Source organism: Neovison vison, chromosome 1 (genome assembly GCF_020171115.1).
Source record: "Neovison vison isolate M4711 chromosome 1, ASM_NN_V1, whole genome shotgun sequence".
NCBI lineage: Eukaryota > Metazoa > Chordata > Mammalia > Carnivora > Mustelidae > Neogale > Neogale vison.
In genome coordinates this window covers 182301668-182320265 of record NC_058091.1, presented here as the reverse complement: position 1 = coordinate 182320265, position 18598 = coordinate 182301668, and the positions used below count along the sequence as shown (strand labels likewise).

The following is an 18598-nucleotide window of genomic DNA, read 5'->3' as shown; positions in this document are numbered from 1 at the left end:
CGCTCTGCTCTATGGCAACCCCCAGAGTCACTTGGCCTCAAAGCGTTGTTTTCTAAGACGGAGGTGTGCAAGATCTCGATTAGCAACAAACACTCTGCTATGAAGCTAGGCACTGCCGCTCCCTCACCTCCCCCGTCAGCCCTGGAGACCTCCAAGGACTGCAGGGAGGGGGCCACTAACCGGAGGCACGTTTCGCTATTTAGGCAGCCGCGCTTAAGAGCGAAGCCATCCGCAGAGCCGCAGGCGCCGGCAACAGCAGCAACTGATTCGCTGTGTGGCCTGGGACAAATGACTCACCCTCTCTGATCCCTGTGAGCCCAGTTTTGCAGAGGAGGAGCTCCACAGGGCGTCCTCTCAAATGTTGAGGATTACACACCAAGATGCATGTAAACGCTCGACACTAAGTGAGGGAATCCTGTTACCGTTACAGCCAGCCTCTCTGAGCTCTTTGCCAGACTGAGGGAAGAGAAGTCCCAAGCTACGATTCCCATCTTGTCTTTGTCTATTTAATTCCCTTTATTTTCCAAACTGTGTGACCACGTTTGAACAGAGCTACTGTTTGAACAGTTTCAGATGCCTTGTGACACTGCCGGGACCTTCCTCCTGCCAGGGACTGGTCAGGGAAATCAAAGCACTTTCTAAATTGCTGATTTTCATCCTGGGCCCGAGGACAGGATCCAGGTGCCAGCTTACTGCAGGCACAGAAGGGCTCTGACGGGTGGGGCTTGAAAACAAAAGGAAAGTGCTTTCTGATGAAGGGACTAGGTGGCATAACTCCTGCTATCTAGAATGAAGATCTGCAAACACACTGCAGCAAACTCTGCCTATCAAATCGAGCTCAAGAAAACTCGGGCTGCTAATGCAGGTTTGCAAATATAGCAACCATAATGAAATGGCTGCTTTTTAATGATTTCCTATAATGGTGTTTATAGATGGAAGCTTTTTTTCCTATCGAAGCAGTTTAACTGGAAAATGGCAGGAGTACAGAGAGGCAGACGTCCGGTCCCGATGAACACACCTGGGGGATGCACACTGCAGCAGCCTTTCTGCGCCCCGCCTCCTTGCTGTCCGGGCACCTGCCTTCCCCAGGGACTGGCAGGTGCAGGCCCTCTGCCTCCTGAGCTCTCCTCCTGCCCCTGCTCTTCACCTGTCTCACTCCTGCCTGTCCCCTCAGCTTCTGCTAGATGTGACCTCAGGGATGTCTTCCCCGAGGTTCCTGCCCCCTGGGGTGTGGCTAGTAGCCACTGTCTACCTCCTGCCACGGGCCTCACGTCACTGTGGGTCATTTCCCCCTGCTGGTATGCACCTCCAGAGAACCGTGAGCTCCAAGCCGGTGTTCGCTGCTCCCCGGTATCTGGGTGCCTCCCCTGCGTGGGTGCTGTTGGAACTGGCAGCCAGGACAGCTGACATCCCTGCCCTGGTGATGCCGGGTTCTAGAATCTCGTGTGAGAGACTGGTAACAACTAGCAATACACGGTCAAAGAAAGGCACGTACAGCACATCACCAGGGAGCGCTAAGTGCTGTGAGGAGAAGCGAACCCAGAAGGGGAGGAGAGAGTGCCTGGCAGTGAGGGTGAGGGAAGGCCAGCGTGCTCCACGCAGGCCTAGAGGAAGCAGAGGGTCGGTTCAGGGAAGGAGCACTGGTCAGGTGTGAGGGGCTGCATGGAGGCCAGTGTGGCCAGAGCTGGGAGAGAAATGGGGATGGCTGGGGAGGATGTGGCCTAAGGTGGGGGACACCCAGTTCTGTGAAGGCCTACAGTCCGGGGCCAGGAGTCGGGGCATCATTCTCGGTGTGAGAGATGGAGGCGTGCGATGACAGTGATCTGAGGGCAGATCTGGTGTCTCACACCCCTGGTCCCTCACCCAGCACCCAGCGAGTTGTTGAATAAACGAATCAAGGCCGCCTCTGTGGGCAGAGAACACACACGCAGACATGGGGCAGATGGGATCCCCTCCCTCCAGGAGCTCAGTCTCGTTGGCAGAGATGCTCCCCCTGGCTATAATGAACGTGTATTTATAACGGGAAGAAGGATGGAAAGAAAGGATGGGAGATTCATCATTTGGGAAAATGAAGCCAGCTCCCAGCCCAGACAGGCAGACACCAGCTCCTGGGTAGACAGCCTGAGCTACTGGGTGCTCTGTCAGAAGCTCTGAGAAGTCCCACAGTGAAGATGCCCGGCCCACTGAAGTAGGTTCATCCTCTACTTCCCAACCTTACTTGATTGATAAACTTTATTGGACTGTGGGGCACTTATTTCATAAAAATATATGTTCAGAGACATGAATGGAGGGACTGGTGTAGACGTAACTCTCTGCTTGAGTGGGAACTCCTTGGCTGTCTGCACCTGTCCCACCCCCAAGGCTGGAAGGCAGAGCCCAGAAGCCTGGGGCCACTAGGGTTAGAGACTGCGGGGTTGGTATATAGCAGCACGTGGGAGTTGGGCCCGCAGCTGGGATGGTCCCCGAGGCTGCGTGTGTTCTAACTCAAGGCCCGAGAGAGGGGTTCAGGTGAGTTCAGAGAGGCAGTTTCAGCCTGAAGCCTAGAGCCTGAGGACCTAGGAGAGGCCTCCACTCCTTACTCCATTGCTGTTGGGATCACATCGGTATCAATATACAGTTCTCCATGACTTTGTTGGCCTCAGTGCCCATCCCTCCTGCTGACCCCTTCCTTTCCAGAGCTTTCTCTGGCCCACTGACTTCCCAGACACGGCTCTCTTCCCTTCCTCCTATAGCTCTGTCTGGCCAACTGCTTGAAGGACTTGCTGACTGCTTCACTCGTCCATCCCAGCTAATACCTCTGAACACACGCTATGTGCCAGGCCCACTGACGGGCTCTGGAGATCTGCTAGTAGATAAACATACTTCTGCCCAGTGGAGTTTAGGGGGAGAGTCAGTCGAGCAAAGAGCTAGAAATACATCATTTAAAATTTCAGTGCAGTAGAAGAAGGAGACAAAAGGAGTAGTCCCAGAGTGAACACAGGAAGCAGCAGACTGATGCCCATGAGATGTTTTCAGAGCGGGTGCATTTAAACTGAGACTAAAATGATCGTGGGGTGGGGGAGCATCCCTGCCAGGAGCTCTGCTGGGTCTCCTCTTTGGCCGATTGCCCCAGTTCTCCACATTCCTCACTCGACCACAGCCTTCCACCGTTTTAGCAACTGCATATAACCCAGTGTCTCCTCACTGCTTTTCTTCAGCCTAGACCTCTCCTCCTGGCTTCTCATGGATACCTGCTGCCTTTGGAAGCATCTCCCCCCACAGACACCTCGAGATACCTCAAACTTATGCCCAAGTGAAACACAGGCGCTCCACCCTGCACTCCCACTTCCTTCAAGTACAACAAGACAAAACTCGAAGCAAAACCACCTGGCTCTTTTCACTGAGCTCCCATGTTGGTGCTCGGCGGCGCCGTCCGCCAACTCTGTCATCTAGACCCTGAGAGAACATCTCCACATGCAAACTTCCTTTTCCCCTCTTTCTCTAATCCTCCAGCAGATCTTGCCAACTTTAAATCTTTCTAGAGCTTACCTACCATCGCCTTTAACCTAGCAATAATCATGCCCACTGAGACTTTAGCAATGGTTTCCTAGCTGGCCTCCCCATTCGTTTTTGATACACTGATTCTCTTTATCACAGAAGGTTTGATTCAAAATGCAAACCTGACCATCGCATCCCCTTCCCCTACTACTCAAATCTTTCAGTGGTTTCTTGTGCATGTTTGATTAAAGTCAAACTCTCTAACATGCTCTACAAGATCTTGCATGCTCCGGCTCCCGCCTAACTCTCCAGCCTGCATCTCACACCTCTGGGCCCTCCACAATCTCTTTCCATCTCCTTGAATGCATCCACTCCTCCCACCCTCCCCTGAATGCATCTCCTCCTTTAACAGGTTAATTCCTATTTACCCTCCAGCTCTCAGCTCAAATGTCACTTCTAGAAGCTCTTCTAGAATCTTAAACTGAATTAAATTCCTTTGATAAATTCGCAGCTCAAATGTCACTTCTAGAAGCTCTTCTAGAATCTTAAACTGAATTAAATTCCTTTGATAAATTCATGGTAGTATGCCCCTTAATGTTATAGCACTTTCAAAATTAATATAAATGTGTATTATATTTCAAGTCTCTCTCCCCAACAAAAGTTTAGAGTCTAAGAAATTTACACTATGTTTATTCCCCCTTCTCCTAGTCCTTCTATCTTCCCTACATGTGAACATTTCCTAAGATATGGTGCTCCTCCCTCTGTGACTCCACACCCTTTTGACCACAGAGATCTCCTTACCTCAGAACTTCAAAGCCTTTATCCCCAACCCTAATCTCTCCAAAGATCCGGTTAAGCATCTCCAAGTAGACCTGTGATTTTGCAACATTTTGTGGGTTGACTACAGCGCACAGCAGAAACATTGCATTTGGCAACTTTCTACATATACACATAACTCAACAATTAAGTCTTATGAAGTAATACTGTCATTTCATTTTTTTCCTATTTGATTTCACCTAAAAAATATTTTTTATTTAATCTCAAGACCCACTAACACATCATGACCTGCAGTTTAAAATACACCAAACCAGGTGGACATTTCTCTACAACCTCAAACACAATATATTTATTTCCCGACTCATTTCTCAACTGAACATCCTTACTAAGACTATGATCGTTCTCTTAGTCACTCAGGATCAACAGGTTAGAGTCATTTTGGATTCCTTCAGAGCCAACAGTTGTTAAAACCAATTGGTTCTTCCACCACAATGTGTTGCCACCCACTCCATCCTTCCCACTCCTGCCCTCGTAGCTCAGATTTTACTGGAACTCGGAACACTACAATAGCCTTTTCAGATGGTTCCCCATCTCCAGAATGTTCAAATAGAGGTGATCTATGTCTGAATCACAAACATCAGGATGGAAAGCTCATTCACCCCTTTAGTTCCAACACAGTAGCATGTAATGGACTCAAATAGGTGTGCTTCCATCTACTCACCAAACTCCTTGACTAATTAAATTTTACTTCAGGCTGCCTCCTATTTCTAAAATTCCCATTACAATCCAGAAACCAAACTCTGCATGAAGTGGCAGGCAGACTCACCCATGTCAGCAGTGACCATGGTGGATTGGTTTTCAGGGATGGAGACAGAGGTCTGGTCTTGGTCCATGCTTCGAGAGTCTTCATTGACCTCATGTTGACTCTGGCTGAGTTCTGATCGCAGTTCCGAGTACTCATCTTCCTCCCTGAGGAAAAAGGAGAGTCAGCCACCACTGGCAGAGACAGAAGACAAATTCCTAGAGAACATGACTTCTAAAGACAAGAAAGATACTCAGAGAGAAATCAGACAGATCTACTCCCCCTGCCCACCCTCCTCAGCTGTATGGGCTAGGACTCTCTCCAGGCCAAACATTCAGTCATCTCTATGGTCTACATGTGAAACTGAAAGGTTGCTCCTGTGGCCCCATACCTACACATATGATGAACAAGATCCATCTAACAGCCTAGTAGAAATTTTTTTGCTTTTAAGATTTCCACAAGAAATTAGTTTCCTTCACCTCCTCAAATTTCTCAAATGTGAGAAAGAACCCAAGACCTGAAAACTGGTGTGAGTACTGAGGCTAGAGTGAGCAAAGTAAACAGGAGACCGGAGCATTGGAATGTCACATCCCATCACCTGGAGGGTCCCGCTGGTGGGCGTTCTCCTTGGAAGAGGATATAAGAAGGTGTTGGGGCTGGAGCTACCAGAAAACCAGCACCTCACCTGTGCACATCAACCTGGATACTTTGAGAGGTAAATGCCATACTTACTTTCCCTAAAGCAAGTCCGTGGAGTTAGGGGATAGGAAAAAAGGATGGGCAGAGGAGAAAAATGGACACAGCGAGTGAATGGATGCCACTCAGTGGTCTGTTTCCGTCAGTCAGCACTTGAAACAAGAAGTCAACATCTAAATGCTGCCATGTTGTAATGGCACACACATAACCCCACCCCTTCTCAGGCCTTCACAATCCTTCAACATTTGGTCCCTGAATTAGCCATGGGCATGTGAAGGGAGCTTACGATTGTAGTATGTCTTTCAAGACTTATGCATACCTCTTCCTCACACCACCGCCATCACTACACACACACACCGGACATGGACATGGAGAGGGCAAAAATCAGTCCCGGTATGAAGCATTGATCTTGCAAGTGAACCAGAGCAGAAAATCGTCAGGGGATTTAATTGAGCCTGCAAAGCCCATGGATGTCTGAGAAGAAAGCCAGGAAGAGAAGTCCTTTTGGCTTGGCATTTGCTTGACGTTGTGGACACCAGCAGGGACGAGAGTCTATAGCCTTGGGTTTGGGGTAGACCAAGATGGTAATGGGTGACAACTGGCACTTGGGGAAGAGGCAACCGCCATTTTAAGCTGGGGAGACACATCTGTAAACTAGAGAATGTGAAGAACTCTCCAGAGTTCTTCTCTCGAGAAATTTACATCATCTCAGGGAAGGAATTCCACTGAGCCCCTGCTTTATAAGGGGTTTTTAACAAAAACCATCCAGAAATCTGGGGAGGCTTTTAACAGATATTAGGCCCCCAGACATGCAAAATATGAATTAGAATGGGAGTGGTGAAGGCAAAAAATATAGGTTAATGTTCTCTAAGTTAATTATGAGACACCTGCAAAGCTAATAATAATTAGGTTTAGGAATGAAAACAATTAAAAAGTACCTTAAGAGTAGCCTTTTCCTTCTAGAGGGTAATTGTGCCCTGATACATCAGCTCTCTTTTCCATCAGCACTTACAAAATCTGATTTTAGTTAACGGGTGGTTCTGTGTATGATGAATAAATTACCTTTGTTGCATGGCCAATGTAATCAGCTTCAGCTTGGCTGAGATGGTTTTACAGCCAAGAAAGCCAGATAAATGCTGCTGTATCTTTGTATAAATGGCATTTGCAAATTCACTCATAGCCACCTTAAACCTTTCCGGCTCAGCAGGTTCCAAAACACATAGGGCCTGCCAGATCTCGTGCTTTGTAAGGAATTACTTCCAGGGATTACCAGGATGAACTGTATGTAGCAGTGAATAGGGAAGGGCTGGGAGAGGAGATTGTCGGTTGCAGGGGCCATTCCTCACTGCGGTCAGAGCATGGTCTGAGGGACAATCACACTACCCTAGAAATGTCCTCTGAGGCCAAAGATTTTCAGGGTCATGAAATGCAAACTAAGGACCCGTGGTCAATGTATTCGAGCACCAAAATAAGAACAGGAAAGCAAAGACCAGGTGGGTGCAGTCTTCTAAGAGTCAAATGTGTTCACAACCCAGGAAGCTGTGTGTGGACACAGGTGGAGCATCTGGGTTGCAGGTGAGGAGCAGCACTCCAGAGAAGTCCCAGGCAAGTAGACTTTAGACAGGTCATGAGGGTGGAAGGGCAAAAGCAAAGGCTCAGAGAGCCCCCGAATGTGAATGAGAACAGGAATGAAGAGGAGTAAGTGGTCAATACCGCTGAAACCCCATGGGGTGCCCAATGGAAACCTTGAGGATGGAGGGGTGCTCAGCTCTCTGATCAGAAGGATAGCATTGAAGGAGGGAAATCATTAGAGTTAGGAGAAACAAAAATAAAATGACAAAGTCTAGAGGCACCTGGGTGGCTCAGTGGGTTAAAGCCTCTACCTTCAGCTCGGGTCATGATCCCAGAGTCCTGGGATTGTGCCCCCAGCATCAGGCTCTCTGCTCAGCAGGGAGCCTGCTTCCCTTCTCTCTCTGCCTGCCTCTCTGCCTACTTGTGATCCCTCTGTCAAATAAATAAATAAAATCTTTTTTAAAAAAATGACAAAGTCTAGAAATTCAGGGGAAGAAGTATTGCCGAGCTCTCATATGGAATCAGAGAAAATAAGCAGGGCCAAGTGCTGTAGGCCTGTGTTCTTGACCCCAAAGGGAAGGGCTGAGCTGAGCACACAGAATTCCTGGCTAAGATGCCTCCTTGTGGTAATCATAGTATTGAAGTACAAAACAACTCATGGAAACCACGTATATGGTAATAAAAGGCAGAAACAACCTTGCGAGATCAGGCAGCATTCTGTACCACGAAGGAGGAGGTAGAAAAATGGTTCAACTGAACCTAAATATTAAAATATGTGCAACCCTTTTGTTTCTCCCACTGACTCTGGTTAAAAAATTCATAGAGTTGCATATCCTTATCATCTCCTGAACATCAATATTGGCATCATTCCTAAAAAGAGGCTGGGATTTGGGACTGAGAGAGAACAAAAGCCAATTCTCCCAGGGCCTTTTTTTTTTTTTTTAAAGATTTTATTTATTTATTTGACAGACAGAGATCACAAGCAGGCAGAGAGGCAGGCAGAGAGAGAAGGGGAAGCAGGCTCCCCGCCAAGCAGAGAGCCTGATGTGGGGCTCGATCCCAGGACCCTGAGACCATGACCTGAGCCGAAGACAGAAGCCACCCAGGCACCCCACAGGGCCTTTTGTAAGCAGGACGGTCCATCTGCAATTGCAGTGCATGTAGATGAGGAGAGCGTGGGCTTTTCTCCCTACTGCGTTATCCGGGAGCTCCGGTTTACCCAGAGCAATGGAACAAGAAGCCAGAAAGCCTCTACCAGTCCCAGCAGTTTTACAAAAGCAAGAACTTGAGATGTGTTTTTCAGGCTGCTCTGCGCAGCAGGAGTCACCTGGCAGGTGAAGATGGCTAGCTAACATCACAGCATCGGCATCGCAAAGTGACTTCATCGCCTGCTTCTTTCTGTTGTGTATCCGGTAACTCTCGGCAAATGGTAATTTTTTTCTTTGGGGGAAAAAGGATCTCCCCAAAGAATACCAGCTGCTAATGCTGGAGATAAGAAGGAAGAAAAGATGAAAAGACCCAAGAAGTGATCATTTAAAGCCAAAAATAACAACAACAACAACAAAAAAAAACCCAAAAGCTTGATCGAGTGATAAATGTTGGTAATTACATACTATTGTGGCAGTTTCATAATTATGGAATTACAAAGTGCTCAGGTGTTTCTCTTTGGAAGATAAAGAATCATCTCACAGGATTCTGAATGTACCTTATTTCATTCACCTAGAAGCATCTGTGAAGTGCTTCCAAGTGGCTCTTAGAGTGCAATGGTGCGTACTTGCTATGAGCTTAAACAAAAGAAAAGTGCTCCCAAGGACGCAGGCATCAGACTGTACCCACCACCTATGTAACTAGCAGTGACTGACCAGCAGAGATCTTAGGGTTCATCAAAGCTGGGATCAGTACTCTTTTTTTGCATATAAGATTATCTATTTATTGATAGAGAGAGAGCACACAAGCAGGGGTAGCAGCAGGCAGAGGGAAAGAGGGAAGCAGGCTCTCCGCCAAGCATGGAGCCCGACGCAGGGCTCCATCCCAGGACCCTGAGATTATGACCTGAGCCAAAGGCAGAGGCTTAACGACTGAGCCACCCAGGTGTCCCAATACCTTTAATTTACAAGTAAGACGACTGAAGCTTCAAGAGGCTAGTGATTTACCCAAGAGCCAGCAACTAGTGAGCAGTACAGCTTCTTTCCTAAATTTAGGACCATTAATCAACAGTCAAATATGGTGATCTAAGGAGAAGGTTTGGTGGTTGTTGATGACAATTTTTTAAAGATTCCTTCTCATAACTGGCCAGGGGTGAAATGATCTTATCCAAAAAGGGAAGTACTTCCAGACCTGAAGCTAAAGTACTACAGAATCAGTAATATTTGCTACAAATATTATTTCCTCAGCAATCCCCATGTCTCTTCTGTTTTGGCGTGGACATTCATGCCTTGTCACTGGATTGACTGGTGAACAAGATCCAGATGGACGTCTGCCTGCCTTGACACCTGTCCGTCAACTACGTCCAGCTAACCCCGCCGACCTGACCTGCTGGGGATTTTGCTTCCTGATAAGTAAAGGCAGATGTGTCCTGACATGCCATCATTGTTTTAAAGAACAAAGTTTTTTTTAGATACAATGAGGAACTGTATTCTTTCCCATTCTCTTAGAGGCTCTAAAGCAGGAAATCGGTGTTAAGTCTCAATTCTTCCTGCAATTACACCTCTTTTTCCATCTAGCGCAGAGGAAGATGGACTCATCTATGAATCTTCTGGTAAATAACGGGGCAAATGGAAAGGTCAGGCTCATGGGGCAGGTATGAGATTTTAGAGACTGGATTATGTCGGAGTAAATGGGACTTTGCATATTATCTTTGTTGCCAAAGGAGCATTTTGCAGACAGAGCAGCAGAAGGGTGAAGGGCCAGAGTAGAGGGAGGTAACTCCGAGGGGGGAGAGGTCAGTGCGGCAGGGCTGCAGCCATTTGAGGTAAAGAGAAGGGGAGAGCCCAGGGTAGGAGCCAAGGCTGAAGGTGAATCTCAGCGACAGAAGAAAAGATACAGGATCCTAGAAGTTCAAGAAAAATACACTAGGAAGGAAGATCTGGAAGCAAATCCTCTAGAAAAGGACCCGAAATAAGAAAAGGTCGCTGGATTTTTCAGTTAGGAAGTCACTAGTGATTGTCAAAAAAGCCTCTTCGCCCAGGCTGCTGTAATAAGACACTGTAGACGAGCTAGCTCAAGCAACAGGATTTTATTTTCTCTCAGTTCTAGACTTTGGTCTGAAGTCCCAGATCAAGGCAGCTGCACGGTCAGTTTCTGGTAAGGGCTTTCTTCCTGGCTTACTGACGCTGCTGCCCTGTCACCGTGTCCTCACGCAGCAAGGAGCGAGCGCGGCCTCAAGCAAGCCCTCTGGTGTCTCTTCTCAGAAGGGCGCCCACTACCCCCACCATGGGGTCCCTATCCTCAACGGGACAGAGTTAGCTCCCCAAGGCCCCAGCTCCAAATGCTGTCCTATTCAGGGGGAGGGCTTCCACATATGAATTTTTGAATTTGGAGACACAATTCGGTCCTTAGCAAAAGGAGTGTCGGCAAACTGCTGCACTCAGAAGCCAGACAGCTGTGGGCTAACAACCAAGCAATGAAGCAGAAACAGGACTATTCATGACAGCCAGCAGTGAAACGGTGGTGTTAGGAGAGTAGCTTTTGGGCAAAGAATATAATCTCCTCAGGGGGTGCCCGGGTAGCTCAGTCCGTTAAGCATCTTTCTTCAACTCAGGTCATGATCCCAGGGTCCTGGGGTTGAGTCCTGCATCAAGCTCTCTGCTCAGCGGGAAGCCTATTTCTCCCTCTGCCTCTGCCCTTTCCCCTGCCCCACTCATACTCTCTCTTTCTAATAAATAAATAAAGTCTTTAAAAAAAGGAAAGACTCCTTGGGAAACAAAAGTGGTCATGTTTAATTTGTTTAGAAATCCATCCCCCCCATTCCAAAGTGAGCTACTGATGTATTTTTCCATTTCCCCCATCCCATTATATAATCTCCCCAAGTCAGATGAACATTAAAAGAAGCCACTCATACCATATAGTTACGTTAAAAAGCCTGCATTACAAAACATTGTTTGCTATGTGATCCAATTTATTTAAAATATTCATGAATAAAATTTTTTAGGAGGCCATATATACAAAATGTTCAGTGTTTATTCCCAGGAGATGGGATTTAGGATGCATTAGGCAGGGCTCAGTCAGGAACACAAACTACACTGGATATTTCAAGTAGAAGAGATTCAATTTAGGCAGTTCCAGGCTTGCGTGACTGTTGGAAGGAGCAGAGAAGTGTGGGTGCAGGTCACTGGGACCTGGAACATTTGCCATCACAGGTGTGGACCCCTCAAAGGTCAGCAAACTGCCATTCCTTCACACCTGCCCACAGCTCCCAGCTCTGAGGTGCAGGACCTCATGCCCATGAAAGTCTCTATGTCCGCTGCCGCCATCATGGCCTGAGGAACGACGGCTCCCACCTGCCTTCTGCTTTCCAAACCCATTCAAAGGCACCTCACTGGCAGAACCAAAATCACCTCCAAAACCCAGCTATTTAGGCAATCTGGGAAGGAGTCCCACGGGTCCAGCCTCTCTGATTCTGGGGAGAGCAGAGAGAAGGGGTGGGAATGGTACCAGATGTTAGATGACATGTCATAGACCACCCTCTTTGGCTACTCAACAACCACATACAACCTCTCACACACACTGAAATTTCCAAATGTCCACAGCCATGACCCCAAGCTTCTGTAACCATTCCTCATTCAAATGGGAGGGGACTCACCTTCTCACCAAAGGGGGAGACCCCAAGTCCCATCAGTTATTGTCTCCGTCAGGCACCCACTGCTCTTCTAGCTCAGTGGCAAATCCTCCTAGATACCAGCTAACCTGACCCATAGAAAAGTTTCACCAAAACCAGATCACCTTGTGTAACAGGAGAAATTAAGAAGAGGGGGAAAAAAAAAAAAAAAGAAAGAAATTGCATATATATGATATATATGCAAATAAGCACCAAAATAAGCATAGGCTAGCCCTCTTTTCTACAACTGGCCCTAAGGCTATGGTTGGTGTTGCTAACTTCCTTCTTTCACTCGGAACTCCCTATTTCTTTTGTGTTTGGCCAGCATCTTAGTTGGTTAGAGTTCTTCACCAAGTGAAATAATGAGCGATCTTTATTCCTGAGGGATCTGGCCATGAGTGTATACATCTGGCACCCCCTACCTGGGATGAGATTGCTTACAGAGTCTCCAAGCAAAGTAAGACTAGCTTTATCAGACAGGGAGGGGGAGTGCTTCTGCAGGATGGGGGTTTGTAGGCTCTAGGTATTTCGATTCATAGAAACCTACTCGGGTGTCTTGATTCAAATTCTCACCATTTCTTCTTTTCCTATCAATGCTTCATCTTCATCTAAGAGATCCAATGTGGCTGGGATTTCAACTTACATTGGAGTTCAGCCCCCTGCAGTGTTTGGTTCTTGGCTGCCTTAGCCCTGTGGCTACAGGATATGAGAGAGTGTGTTCTAGGGTACATATGGATAGATCATAGCAGCTTAAATACACTATTCCCATACTAATGATTTTTCAGCACTTCCAGTAAATTCCTAACTCGGGCCCAAGCCAAAGTGACAAGAAACTGTCAGGACCAGCATTGTGCCTGACTAGTGTGACTCTCCATTTTCTACATCCTGGATCTTTGAGGGCCTTTGGGAGTTCCTCTGAGGTACCTGGCTCCTGCTTCACTAAGTCTAGCAAGCATCTCAGGATCTTAGGGCAAACCAGTTTCCTGGAGTGCAGGGGGCAGGAGACACCCCTTAGCTGAGGAGCTCAGGGGACCAGAAAAGCCCTGTCTTCCTGGCCCCCATGTCTGTGTGGCCTGCAGGAATTCCCTTCAAGGAGGGGCAGCTCATTTACATAATGAAAACTGGCAGAATTTAATGTGACATCTGCACAGACACAATCTCACTTTAAATAAGAGGCACCAATAAATGTTTACAGTCAAGAAGCTCACTATATCTTAACATGAAGACGTTTGGCCATTATACTTAATTTAAACATCCTGAAATTGAGTTTTCCAGGTGATGTGTGATGCTTTTTTTCATAACTCACTTGGTCCATTTGCCCTCACCTTCTCAAGTGTTGCAAAGTGCAACATGTTTTAATGGAAATTACAAATTTGCCAATGTACTTTGTCAGTCTCCTTTAAATCTGCCATAATCATTTCTTTGGTCTGAAAATTCTCCTCTGCTCATGCGTCTCTAACCCACAATCACTCTGAAGACCGGGATACAATTTAAAGGCCTTGAGGTTCTAAATTGGAATATGGGATTTCTTGTGTGGCTCCAGTCAGTGCAAAGTTTTCCATGATTTTACCCGGAAAAACCAGAGGCCCATCAGTACCCTCATCAGATAGGCCTGTCATTACTCTCTCAGACTTGGAACAAAACCACCCGAAGCTTCTTCTAACCCGGGACTTCTGGAGGGAGAGTTTAAAGTAGTGGTCTCTACAACTGCCCTGATTGCGGCTTGGACAGATATTCAGTGGGCAAATCCCTCTTTCTTCATAAAGATGGAGGACAACCATTTGCTTTCTTCAGGGCTGTTCTCTGAGGACAGGCAGGGAGATGAAAGTTCTCGTCCTTGGCTAAGTAGCTCAAAGCGAACCCCCTCCTCTGCAGAGCAGGGCAGACACACCCATTCAGAACTGCATGCAGGAGCCTTAGGGGTTAAGTGATTGTTAAGGAAGGCAGGACACCCAGGAGTCACTTTCATGGAAAGAATATTAAGTAAAAGCAGAGAGACCGTGGGTTCTAACTCTACCTCTATCCTCTAACTAGAACTTCAAAGTAATCCCTTAATATATTTTTTTAAGATTTTATTTATTTATTTGACAGGCAGAGATCACAAGTAGGCAGAGAGAGAGAGGAAGGGAAGCAGGCTCCCCGCTGAGCAGAGAGCCCGATGTGGGGCTCGATCTCAGGACCCTGGTATCAGGACCTGAGCCAAAGGCAGAGGCTTTGACCACTCAGCCACCCAGGTACCCCAAATCCCTTAATATTTTTAAGCCCCAGACTTTGTGCCAGTAAAACGATGTATCCAATCTTGTTCCCCACCCGAGCTTGCAAGAGGCCACATCCATGTTGGTAAATCAACTTCAAGTGAGCTCAAGATGTTACATTATCTAGAAGCAGACATACTCCTTAGTCCTAAGCCACACTGATAGAGCTCTCAAAATCCCCAAGGGAGGCACACAGTTTGCACATCGAGTAGATTCAAGAGGTGACAGGGATACTGGGAGGGAGATGGAGGGGCGTCCTTCAGAACTTGCTAAAAAATCATTTCACCCACTTGCAATTCCACACTCTTATCGGTAAATGGAGGATTACAACTCCCACCCTGGCTGCCTTCCAGGGGAGCCCTCATGACGATCCAGAAGAGAACAGAATAGTGGAGGGGAAAGGGCATGGTTAACAAGGTGAAGAGACAGGAGTAGATATCAACTGTAAAAGTCTTAGCCACAAACAAAACATCATCATTACCCATTGGGACCACTTCAGCTCCAAGAGCCAGCTTGGAGCCCAGAGGGGCAGAGAGAAAGCCGCGTCTGGGAGCTCACTACCTGATGGTGGTGCCTTGCAAACGGTCTATCTTCTTATTGAGTTCAGCAATGATGCTGTGGAGTTCCGTGATGCGCTCCTCGTACCGAAGCGTCGTCCTCTCCTGGACATCCTCATGTTCTCTCATGAGGTGGGACTGCTCACACTGGGATCAAGAGAACAGCAGAAGTGCCAATGAGTGGATGCGCCAATGGGTGAGTGATGCTAAATTTTATAGTCTCGAACCACCACAGCCTCAACGTTGAGCATGCTCCAAATAAACACAGACCCGCCCATTGGCCCGGAATCCCAGAAGCCACAACAGCAGCTGAATTTTAGAAGGCATCTCCTGCCTGCCCCACCCCCTCGGCTCCCACCCCTGTGGACAAAAAGTCTTTGCCTTTGCAGCATTCATTCTGTCTTTGGGAGAAAGCCTGTCTGCCATTACTCACAATCTGTGTGTCATTATCCAAGTCTCTTGCTTTTCCCTCACCAAGAAGTAGGCAAGTGTCCTAGCTGGGGCCATCAGTTACCTTCTTTTGGGAACGTGAATCTTGAGTGAATGGACTTAAGATTGCCTGGAGTTCGCTCACTTGACTGAGGGGCCTGAAAAGACTGTCCTTTCGTTCCTGACATCTCTATCCCAGAGCTTTCCCGCCATGTTTCCTTCCTTAGTGAGAAAGGTTCATATTTCTCTGGAGTTCCTGACATCTATATCCCAGAGCTTTCCCGCCACGTTTCCCGCTGTTTAGTTCTCTTTGTACCAATGCATTCCTTTTTTGTTTTTTAATGTGAATTTTTTTAATGAAAATTAATGTATTTTTAGTTCATTCCCTTTTTGTAGACATTGCTGGGGTATGTTTCAGCCACTTTCAACCACATAATTCTAAGTGGTATGACAACATTTCTTATCTGGCTGGTGTATCTGTAGACTTCATTCTTTTCAATATCCTTTTCTACCAGACTATGAACTCTGGGAAGGCAAGAACAAGATGTTTTCATGATTGAGCCCAAACACCTGGCAAACGGCTTGCTTCACTGTGGGTGATCTAGTAGTATTATGGAATGAATCAATGGCAATATATCACACCGTCAAGGAGACCACTTTGCAGAAACAATGACAGGAGAAACTGAGGCGCTTCCCTTGCTCAGCATTTGATGGTCTCAGAGGCAGTGGATGCTAGAAAAACATTTTCATAGCTAGAGTTTAAATCCTAGGGAACCTGTTCAATTCCTTCACTTCTCTGTTCCTTCACTTCTCTGTTCCCTCCTCAATGCCCCACTAGTCACTGTGCCTCAAGTCTCATTTGCATAACAATAAAACTCATCAGTGATGGAACAAGGGATCCAACTTCTATTCCTGTCTACTGCATTCAGCCCTGATTAATTTCCTGTCCAGCAGAGGAATTTTAATTTCATTTTAGTGAGGTTTTCCTAATGCCAAGAGTCATACGTACTTGCCAGCTTTGCATTTTCAGGGCTGGTAGCAGCCGGGCAAGGGTAAGACTTCTCACCCACCAGGTCCAACGTCCTCCTCCCACCCTAAATCTGTTGCTTCCTATGGCGGCATAACCCAGAAGCTACAGGAAAAATGCCTTCCAAGATGAGCACAACACCACACTAAGCCCCACTCCCTATGGACAGACGTATGCAGCAAGTAAGTCTGAGCAATACGGTGGTACAGGTCATGGTGGAGACCACACCTACAACCACCTTGATGTGTATTAATGCAGTAACGTCCTGCGGGTTGCTCAGAACTCCAGGAACAAGACTGGAAGCAAGGAGGTGGTGGAGACTGTGTCCCAGACCTTCGTGAGCTGGCTGCTTTCAAAGAGACAGTGATGGCAACTTCTGTTCTCAGGGACAACCTGCAACATCAGATAACCAGCCCTCGAGGTCGAACACAACTAGAAGTATGTGGCAACTGAGGCAAGGATAAAGTCACATCTACAGGGAAGCTTTCCTAAACAGATCAAAACCCTAACAGGCCACAGATACTCTTTCCATGAAGTTATATGCCTTTTCATCCATGATCCATCATATTTTACAGGGAACAACACAAGCCCACAAAATGACAATGTGTCAGAGACAGTATGTGTCAATCAGTGAGAAAGGTCCTATTTCTCTGGAGCACACTCACAGCTGAATACTATTTCTCTGCATTCCTGCAAAATATCTATGAGCTTTTGCTATTACACTTTATTCCCACCTTCAAAGTGTGTGTGTGTGTGTGTGTACGCGTGCGTGTGCAGAATGTACATGTGTCAGTGTAGCTGGCACTCTTATGAAGACCACCAGTTTTAGATCTTAAGATAATTACAAGATACTGCCCAGCCTGACCTGAATCGCATTTTGCTGCGACTCCTACTATACTGCACTCTTGTTGGCTCCTCCTCTTTGGTTTTCCATATTCAGCTCTCTAGGGCTACAGATCACTGTGAAATGGGGCGCCTGCCTGGCTCACTCTGCCTTCAGCTCAGGCCATGATCCCAGGGTCCTGGGATCGAGTCTTGCATTGCGATCCTTGCTCAGTGTGGAACCTGCTTCTCCCTCTGCCTGCTGCTCCCCCTGCCTGTGTCTGACAAATAAATAAAATCTTTAATTAAAAAAAGAAAAGCCACTGTGAAATGCTTCCCTTTACATACTCAACAGCTCTCACTGTCCTTTATCTTTTTTTTTTTTTTTTTTTTAAGATTTGTATTTATTTGATAGAGAGAGAGTAAGCGTGTGAATAAGCACCAGCAGGGGGGAGGCAAAGGGAGAAGCAGACTCCCCACGGAGCTGGGAGCCCAACTGGGGCTTGATTCCAGGACACAGGGATCACAGCCTAAGCGGAAGGCAGATGCTTAACTGACTGAGCCACCCAGGTGCCCCTCTCACTCTCCTTTAATTCCCCACTTCCAGTTCCTCCTTTATAGTCTTTAGAAGTCAACAGTCCACCACCACCACCACCACCACCACCACCACGGCAGACCAGAAACTACAAAATTCATGTTAAAATGGAGGTGTGCCAATAATTCACGCAAGAAAATGGCACACAATCTACTACTGATAATCACCAAGACAACTCCAGACAGCCCTGGTGACTCTTGAGAGCTGCCTAACAGGTAAGATCCAGGCTACGGGGGGTGAGGGGGGGTGCCCAGGTTGCCGGGAGAGCAGATGGCTGATGCCCAGATAACGAGAGCATGCTATCTGGTACTGTACCACCTTCGCCCCTGCCTGTAACTGGGAAGTCTGCCTGGAGGGTATGAGAGTATGAACAAGAGACAACAGGAAGCCTGATGATTCAGACAGAACAGCACTTGTAGCTAAAAGGAGACAAAAGACTCATAATGTATATTTGGAACTAGGGGTTCATTTGGGAGTAGCAACAAGACTCCATCCGAGGAAGAAAAGTTCTTAGCTGAAGGCAAAGATATCTGGTTTATGTTCCTATATTTTTTCCGTAAGTATGGTTTCCTAAAATAGGGGAAAGCCTCTATAATTTAATTCTTCCTAAAAATAATAGATACAGCTTGATTTCCCATAACATTTAAGATACGAGGCTGAGTGCTACAGAGTGGGGATCACTAGGACATGTCCTCCGAAGGGAACGGCAGTCACAGCTTCCAGGTGGAATTCTCTGCTGGAGAATAAGAAACATGGGCAGAAATGGGGGGTGG

General features: G+C 47.0%; 1 protein-coding gene across 5 annotated transcripts in view; it reads right to left on the bottom strand.

Moving 5' to 3' along the window:
* MCC (MCC regulator of WNT signaling pathway) overlaps positions 1–18598 on the bottom strand; it is a 434517-nt gene that overhangs the window by 79001 nt on the left and 336918 nt on the right. For all 5 annotated transcript variants that reach the window (XM_044264127.1, XM_044264130.1, XM_044264140.1 and 2 more), the window contains 2 exons: positions 14957–15099; positions 5081–5223 (listed from right to left, as the gene is read on the bottom strand). In XM_044264127.1, coding sequence (XP_044120062.1) covers positions 5081–5223; positions 14957–15099 — 286 coding nt within the window. The remainder of the gene's footprint in view (positions 1–5080; positions 5224–14956; positions 15100–18598) is intronic.